This window comes from Apostichopus japonicus, chromosome 1, assembly GCF_037975245.1.
Source record: "Apostichopus japonicus isolate 1M-3 chromosome 1, ASM3797524v1, whole genome shotgun sequence".
Classification (NCBI taxonomy): Eukaryota; Metazoa; Echinodermata; class Holothuroidea; order Aspidochirotida; family Stichopodidae; genus Apostichopus; species Apostichopus japonicus.
Window position 1 is genome coordinate 3,001,480 of NC_092561.1, and position 9,748 is coordinate 3,011,227.

A 9,748-nucleotide genomic window follows, 5' to 3' on the forward strand; every position below is an offset into this window, starting at 1 on the left:
GAATGAAGACAAAAATGGGAGAAAAGAATGAAGAAAGGTAAACACATGTACTGAATTCATCACTCTTGAAAATAACAACGCGTTGTGTTTAGTAATTGTACCAAAATACAGTTTGTTAATCATAAACAACACACATGTAGACATGTACAGTTTTAAAAATGTAGCTAATCACTTTTTAATCAATTTTCCATGTGACCTAAACGAGATCCGGTCGTTAACGGTAGACAGTCGTATGCACTGATTAGTCGGTCAGAGGGCAGGAGGTCAGTTGTATTTCATGGGTCTTCACAACAATTGAAAACTAGGTCACGGTGGTCAATTAGAGTCAAGTCATGGTCAGTTGGGCAATGTGTAGAGGCTTTCAATTCAATGGATTACACACACAGTACTAGAACAAGATCACTAAATGTGTGAGGAGAGTCAGTCAAGTGGGAAGGGGCAACCACGATATTTCCAAGGTGGGGAAAGTGGGGGGGAGCTAATTCAATTTTCCAATTATTTAGGTAAGGCATTAACCTTCATAGAAGGGCCAGCTGTGACCCAAGGATCTTTTAAAGGAGGCCTGTGCCACATGGCGGGCATTGAAGTCAACTCCCATGTGTAGGGGATGACGGGGTCCAACCACAGATGAAAATTAAAAGTTTAGACATGATCAAATGGTGCATTCTGAGGACTACAAATCAAGTGTAAACACAATATAGTATGTACAGTAGATCAAAACAGAAGTTTATGCTAATAAGTACTTTGTGAGGGGTTGAAAAAGGCGGTGGGGGGGGGGTTAGGGGAGTACACCAGAAGTATTGATCTATATCTGTCTCTACTGATTGGGAAAATCCCCCATTGTACCTTTTCCCACTTGCTGATCAGAGGTAGGGGACCATGCCCACCTTTTGTGCACACCAATAAGGTTATGTAGATGGGACCACACATGACTGAAGGTGGCTGGGGGGAGGGGGCAGACACAAAGAGTGGCATCAAACACTACACTGTTGAGAACATAACTTTACAGCTTTTTTAATAACTACTAATTAAAAGTTTATACTTCATGAAGCATTGAGGCACAGCTTTCTACAGACAAGAAGAGGATGTGATGGATTTAAGCATTGGATTGAAAAAAGGTGCACATCTTATTTTGTTTCCATAACGATTGTTACTACGACATTACCTACGTAATTGAGAGCTCATACAAACTACAATAACATACATGCGAGTGTTTTTCAGTTAGTGAAAACATTGTAGGTGAGACTTCTGCATGTGGCAGACATGTTAACCGTGACTAAAACACCACTTTTGATGGTCATATGAGCGATGTCTGGAGCAACAAACAACTCTGTATTAAATGTCATCCATGCAAGCCACACCGTTTCAGATATCATATGGAACAGGTAACGGTTGATTTTAAAATGTTTATGAATGTATTACTGGCAGAAGTTGAGAATTTGCCCTTTTCATACTGTATATTACCACCTCTAAATAATGTATTGAAAGACTTGTACATGTGTACTGCACAGTGCTTCTATTGCGTGTTATAGGCCTCCAACAGTGCATTACATTTCAATCAAAAAATGGAATTTGTGTAAAAAGATTTGAACTCCTTTCTACTATCTACTACAGTCTACTACTGTCTACTACAGTCTACTCAAACATCATCAGGACTTCAGGCAAAATGACAGATTTTGTGATGTGACAGTGCTGCATATCACATCGATGACCAGTTGCCAGTTGGATTGATGAATAACAATTTCTCCAAAAGCAGCGCACAATTTGTCGCAGGGTTGTCCTACAGTTCTCCAAAATTTGTTCACAAACATCTAAATCAAGTTAAATTGGACAATTAAAATGGGTCTGAAAGTGATACTAAAGACAATTAGATCTTTGATTCCATAAACTATTTATAGAAACAACTAATCTGTGTTGTCTCAGACATTTGGGATCATCTAGATACACAAATTGAAGAGATCTCGTACATTTGTGTACAATCTCAAGGTGATATTCTTCTTGTTCTATCTATTCAAGTTACTGCAGTATGTTACTTCCAACCATACACCCTTTCACTTTTAGTTGATTGAACTGCTTCTGTACAGTCGGTCAGTCCACAATCTGTTGAATAGTTTAACCACATGATCAAACAGGAAACACTTAAGCCCATGACTCACAACACAAGCCCTATAGCTTAATATCAAGGGTGCACAGTTTATCCATCCCTTGGTAGAATTGGATACATATATCATGTACTGTAAGATGACAATATCTAAGTAAAAACAGAATATTTTTGGACTACAGTGCATTACTGTGTGCATTTAATATTAAATACAAACATACATCCATGTGATAATTTTCTATATGGAGAAAAACACCTTCATACTCAGGCAGACAAAATACATGCTCACCCCACCCACACACTCCTGTTTCCTCATGTCCCCCACCACCCCCCCCTCCCTCCCCCATCCCACCTCACTCGACAACATCTCTCTTCCAATGTCACTGATGCAGTTATAACCACCTTTGACCAGTTCGTTGGTAGTACTGACACCTACTGTAGGAAAAACATTGTACTAATCACTCTAATAGGCATTAGAAATCATGAAAATACCTGCAAAATCCATTACAGATTGATCAATTTACAGTCTTTCCTTAATTATAGTTCAATTTAGGAATAGACAAGATAGCTAATTTGCACATTGCTGATGTAGAGGAAGCTAATCTTCTGATATAATATTCCTTTGTTTCTACGACCTTCGTTTCAAGAACACAGAACATACTAACATAGGTTTGTGGCCTACAGCGATTTTTTGAAATATTTAATTGTCTAAGTAAAGAGACCAATGTACATCACATTATTCAATGATATATCTGGGCTTGTAATTAGTGGTGAAAGGAATTGTCTAGTGGAAGATATTGATAACATTGTCCTCATAGTACTTATTTTTCTCTTTCTAACCATTTGAAATTTGTCCCCATTTGGCATTTTCTTCTTGTAGAAATCATGTTTTCAAATTCACCAGTTTCTCACCAAAAGCATTGTATGTTAGAATGCATCAGTTTGGTGCATGGCGTAATGTGGGCAAATGGGCAAAATGAGATACTTGAAGTTAGCACTCCCATTTCCGCAACAAATACACACTCACATGTACACATGTTGATTGTCTTCTATATTACGTACACATCGCAAATGTATACAGCCTACCATGCCCCAGTTGGTAGGTACATAGCATTGCACATAATACACTCACACAAAACACAGTTCATAAACCGTTCTTCGAAATCGCTGAAATGAAAATCAACTTTACAGTGAAAGGAAGCTTCTTTAATATTACTTGTGAAGTATTTGCACCATCGAAAGGTGAAACTTGGCGGAATCGATGTCAGAGCAGAATGTAGTACTGGGAAGCTGAGGCTTTGTAGAACTACTGTAAATATAAATTACAAGGGAAATCACAGCACACAATACTGACAATGCGGTGGTGTGTGTGCTGCATTTTCCTGGGGTTAGAAGTATGTGATGTTGTGTTATAATTTTCCTACAGTATCAACCTTTTCAGCCAACGTTGCTCAAAACAATCAATCAAATACTTATATGGAACCATAAAGCCAGTTAGCTATGTGATTCCTTGCCATACAATTTGCTCAACATTTGTAACACTGTAACTATCTGACTAATGTAGAGCAAGTGAGTTAAATTTGTCCAAGAATTAAGTAAGAACCAGAAAAGATTTGTAGAAATCCCTTGTGGGCCTCAACCTTGTCATTCACTCATAAGGATTTTCAGTATAGAATTTTAATGGTAAACGTTTTGCAATATCCAGAAAGCAATCGTTCCTATACGTGAAATATATCTAAATTTGACCAACTTTGAGTTGGCAATCCTTTTCAATAGTTGTTCAGGTTACATGACATTTTTTATATTAATATGCTGTGAAAATGTTTTTCCACCATTTGACATTACCTGTTGACCCTTGAGCCAGTTTGTGTCTGTATGAGATAACCTGTTGATCCCTTGAAGCTCAGAGTAAGAGAGCGATAGTATGAACTCTGGAGCAGATTTCATTCCCTGGATGCCAGTTATGAATTAAGTTAAACAGAGATGTACTTTTTGAGTTATCATGTACACGAAGTTTTCAGACTTTGACCTTTGTTGACCCCAAATGACCATTGAACTTTCACAGCAAACAACAGGGTTCTTGTACTCAGTAGGACGGATCCACATAATAATTATGAAGTTATTCCAATATTCACTATTATGAATTACTGTTTTCACAAGCAAGTGTCATATGTATGCAAACACACACACACCATCACCATTGCATAGGCCTAGATTCCTTTGGCCTCCGGTTAAACCATATCAGATATTACTAACATACTGCAGCAATAAATTTGTGCTTTTCACAAAACCGAGAGACCATTTTTACCTCTGTTTAGGCCTACCTCTGTCTATTGTCAGAAGATACTTAAGGCTAGGAGTAGCTGGAAGTATTGACTATTTACAGTAGCAAGATACAATATGACAATGGTTGGAAATAAATGGTTGGAAACATAAGATTAAAAGACTGTCGAACAAACCAGAGATATTGCTTCAGCAAAGATTGTTTTTCGATTTCATGAAATTCAACCGTCACTGTTGCCCTCACTAGTCTCAGGGTACCATGAAGCCATTCATCTAGTAAAATGGGATGAAGACCCCTACAAATACAAGGCTACAGTACTGGCCTAGGTTGTTAAGTGTCAGATTCTGAAAGCCTAAAACTTTTGAATTAAATTCTATCATCCTTGATAACTGTAGCATAGGTGATAGGTTTAGTCAATGGGACCTTGGCTATGCCAGGCATAGCCTGGTAGTGTAGGCCTAGGCTTACAGAGCAAATCTAGTCCAGACCAGCCTAGCCCTACTCCAAGGCCTAACTTAGGTAGGCCTAATGCCATAAATAATGTTAGGCGATCAAATACACGTCAACTAGCACAACAGAAGCACATTGTGCAGTATAGTCATAACATACCTGTATAAACTGTATTGTCAATGCGCTTTTACCAACGCCTCCACCTCCCACTACGACTATTTTGTGTGTCTGAATACTGTTTACGGCTGCGACTCCACCCGCCATCGTACAATAATACTGTCTTTCTTGGCTAACTAAGATTGCTTATATCGTCAAAAGACATTGGAAATTACATAATCTGGTCAACGATGGTCCATTAATGGTTAAGATAAAACCTGTTTCAATGTAACTGTTAACCAGGATACACTTTGCTACCGTAGTAAGAACATCCAATCAATAACGTTAATCAGATCAAGTTGTCAACTCCCGTCTGCTGAGTTGACAGGCCTAACTTTGGATTAGTAATGGTTCAGGCTAACAGCAACACACAGCTGTAAATCTCGGACGTGACAGAACCGGGAAAAGTTAAATGTCAACCCGAAACGACCTCGTGAATTATGGCGACATCGGCTGGTGAAATTGTTGGAACGGGGGTGATGATCGTAGTGAGCGCGTATTCATGTCTTTGATCTTTCTTGAATAATTCATTCCTTGTGGTATGGGTGATGACTGGTAGGTGTGTGTAACATGCCCACATCGCCTAACATCGATGGGCTGAGATCATCGTACAGTACAGCAATTACTTAATAACAGTAGCTGTAAGCCGTTCATTGTAATTGGTTCTTAAGATATGGATATCTAGTACGCTAAAAGTTTTGTAACTTGGTTGAACCACATTTATAACTGAATATTCATCATATTATTTTGAACTAATCAGAGGTGAGCTTACGGTCTGTAAAATTGTGCTTTCAAATTGATTCACAGGAAAATGCCAACCCGGAAGTCATATATGATGTATGGGTTCGAGGTATGTAAATTACGCATGCACACAGGTTTGCAAAAAAGAGGATTTTGAATTTGCACCACGCGTCCACGCCCGATCAAAATTTGAAAATGTTCACCAAAATATGATACCATGATATACACATGTTGAAAATACACAATTTATGTAAAGGCTAAATAGCAACAGAGTGATTAGTTGTGAACATCTCAGGAAATTTCGAATTAGTCCTGTTGTTATGCGCGTAGAGTCTACTTTGCAGTGTAGCCTAACGGTTGATGGAATACGTACATAACAACTTATTGTCTGCAAAACATTCATGTATGCATTAACAAAAATTATACAAAGTTATCAAAATGATCATGATCATCTTATCATTCGATAACTTGCAAAAAAAGGAAAGGTAAATTCTACTGCGTTGAATGTTGAGTCTATAATTGAAGTGTATAATTGCGACAATATGTAGTAAACAGTGTTTGGAGTGGTTATTAAGTTGGTCAACCATATATGCAAAATGTGATATAATGCTTCGTTCCGATAGTGAGGAGTAACTTGTGGTTGGCTAAATCAACAAACCTTCATTTTGTACTAGCGAAATATTTGTTGAGCAGAATTAGGTAAAATAATATATAGAAAGTTTGACATGTCCTGGGATACTAATGAATTCCCTGTTATTATAATATCAGCATATTGTGCGATAAATTTGTAGTCTATTCACAAGGGCGGCGGAAGCACTTTGAATCTGGGGGGGCACCAACGTCGAAGGGCACTTTGCAGAAATTCGATTGGACTGATGCAGCCTGATATTTAGTACCCTTTATAACTCTTATTGTATTATCTTATTTGCGTATACACATCACTCCATCAACGCCCCCCCCCCCCCCCTCAAGGAAACAATGCATACTAGCACTGCAGTATCTAATGTGCAAATTGGGAAACAAGGAAAAAGACAAAATGAGGTGAAATCATTATAAAGTCCAAGTCCCTGCACACGCGATCGATACATGCATGAAAGCAAATGAAATATGTCAAAATACTGAAAGAAAAGTAATTTTCTATGTGTTTTTCAATGGTTAAACTGATATTATTATGATCATTATTATTGTAACGACTTTGCCAATAATTCTAACCAATTTAGAAGGGTTATAACACGGCAAATGATTGTATGTTATTGGCATGCGATGTAATAACCTTTGCATGCCTATATGATATGCACATTAACATGTTGAACGCGCGCGAAGCGCGCGAAAAATTTTGGTAATATTTTTCGGGCAAGTCGTTACAGCCCCCCAAATCAAATTGGGCTCCTACGCCTGTGGTAGTAAACATTTAAAACTTCCCGAAATATTTCATTCGACGTGGGTTTCGCTTTGTAAACTCTTTTTTATTTAGAAATTTTTATGTAGAAAAAGGGCACATTTTTAATCTGAGGAAAAGTGGGGGGCACGTGCCCCCTGTGCCCCCCCCCCCCCGGTTCCGCCGCCCTTGTCTATTCAACAGAAGTTTTCGTCTTCATTTTGTTCAAACTGATGAAAACGTATTGGTGTTAAGTACTAGCCTATCGTGCGAAATGTTCCTATAGTTTCACCAAATTTCACCAAACGTCTGTCTATATCTTTTGACTTGCTATTTACACGTAGGCCTTATCTCAGAACAAACCCCCACCCGTCAAAAAATTTATATTAATGAAATAAAAATTGCCTGCTTTCAATGTTAAAGCAATCCAATTTAATGATAATATATTTTGGAAACTTTGAGGTGCGCGTCCGAATTTGTCACACTTAATATGACCATATCAGCAATTTTCTGGAAAAAAAAAAATAGGCTACAACTGATTAAAAATTGGGAAATACAACACGATCGGACGATCCTCATGTTTTGAGAAAAATTTAGCCGGTAGATAATCTTCTGGAACCGTCAAGTTTTTATTATAACACGTTTATAGTTACAGTTAAAATTCTGACCAATACTGTTAATCTTGAGAAAGACAGTACGAAAATGTTTTTACAACTAGAACGGGATACGAATCAATGACCGTTGTATTACAAGCCCATGCACTATAGTTTTCCAATTGTTATCCTATTTACTTACAAAACTGTTAAGTACCGAAAGATCAAATTTTTAAGACCTCTATTCAGTCGATAATGTTTCAGCAACATAAGATTAATACCTCATGGAATTTTACAATTGGTTGTGGAACTTTCATAAAGTTCGCAAAGATGAACATTTGACTATTGTTATTTTATGAAATAAAATATTTGTGTGCAATATGTTGACTAAAGCTGTTAGTCCGGGATCAAGAACAGTACACCCATTAATAGAGGACGCTATATAGAAATGTAAACAGACTATGGTATACTTTTGCCAGAGTCGTGCCCCATGTATCCAGCAATGTAAGCCGGAATACATGATTGTGATCCCATAATAAAACTTGAGAGAATATTAAATTGTGTTTATTAATATTGTTTGTATTGTGCTATTTAATATCATGGGGAGTGTCACTATCTGGGGGAGGGGAGGGGGTCGGGGGGGGGGGGGTGTAGGTAACTGAGGGGAGCTCCTTACACTGGCAACTGATAGGGGCCTATACGGCTCTGACTGGCAAGTCCCATGGTGGTATCCAGTACCAGTCAAAACGTCCCTTTACCAAAACGTCCCCGCTTTTTACCTAAACGTCCCCGCAGTCAAAACGTCCCCGTGAGTCAAAACGTCCCTGCTTTTATAATCAGTTGGAATGCAAGTGTGCATGGATGTTATTAGTTCAAATCAAAGAGTAAGGATAAGTATAGTTTAGGTTGAAAACACAGTTTTAGGAGTGGGAATTGACTGTTATGAGGGCAGAAACATTTTTGAGTATAATTTTTTAGTAAAACATGTAACGTTACCACACTAAAGGTAATCGAACGATATATTCTATACTTCAAAATGTCAAATATCAACAGGGGCACGTACCCGTGACAAAATTTTACTTCGTAAAAATAAACGATAAGTGATTTCACTCAATTTAAAATATTATATATATTGTAAAGTATACGCATCCAAATTCTTTTTTAATTCCTCTTGTATAATATTTTTTGATTTCCTTAATTCGTTAATTCACTGAAAAACATATAGCGTATACCTTTTTCATACCAAATATAATTAAACGATATAGGCCTATAGTCCTTCATTATCATTTTATTTAGTGACTGTAATCCAACTTGGATGCCGATAACTTAGCCAAATTATAACTTAAAATTAATATATATATATTCACAACTGTGAATGAATGTGATAGACGGGGATAGACGTTTTGACTTACGGGGACGTTTTGACCAACGGGGACGTTTTGACCAACGGGGACGATTTGACCAAAAGCGGGGACGTTTTGGTACGGGGACGTTTTGGTAAAAGGACGTTTTGACTGGTAAGCCCCATGGTGACCTTATATACTCGATCGTTTCTGTCTTCTGAATATGGTAGTCTGATATAAGTCGTTATTTGGCACATTTAGGCTATAAATATAATATGCATGGGACCTTGTTCTAATTACTACCATAATTATTTGTTGTGTAGCCTATATCAGGCGCGTATCCAAGATTTTCAAACCCGGGGGGCGCGAATTACTATCTAAGCGGAGCGCCACCATCGGTTGGCGCGCAGCGTACAAGAAAATTTCTTGTTTTGAAACCCCCCCAGATCACCGGAAACGGCACTTCTTGGGCTTGAAATGACCAACCAGATGTACACTTTTTGCCTGAGAACCAAGTATTTCCTAATAGTTTTTTTTTTCCATCCATAACCTTTTTGAAGATTGTCAACCCGGCACACATCATGTTCGACCTGATCGCATCTCCTGTGGGTCTTTGCTTTTGTAGGTGATTCTACGTCGCGGCCCACAATACCCGTCAGCCCCACTTTTCAAGGTTTTAAGCCCCATATTTGTTCAGAATTT

At 38.0% G+C, this 9,748-nt stretch overlaps 1 protein-coding gene and 1 long non-coding RNA gene across 2 annotated transcripts in view; one reads left to right on the forward strand and one right to left on the reverse strand.

Moving 5' to 3' along the window:
- The window catches only part of LOC139981113 (ras-related protein R-Ras2-like), a 42,598-nt gene extending 37,025 nt beyond the window's left edge, over window positions 1-5,573 (reverse strand). The window contains exon 1 of the mRNA XM_071993330.1: window positions 4,995-5,573. Coding sequence (XP_071849431.1) covers window positions 4,995-5,099 — 105 coding nt within the window. The 5' untranslated portion in view covers window positions 5,100-5,573. The remainder of the gene's footprint in view (window positions 1-4,994) is intronic.
- Window positions 16-6,711, forward strand: LOC139981197 (uncharacterized). Its single transcript, XR_011797816.1, has 2 exons — window positions 16-1,385; window positions 5,799-6,711. It is a non-coding gene; the product is annotated as an uncharacterized lncRNA (long non-coding RNA).
- Window positions 6,712-9,748: the final 3,037 nt, after the last annotated feature.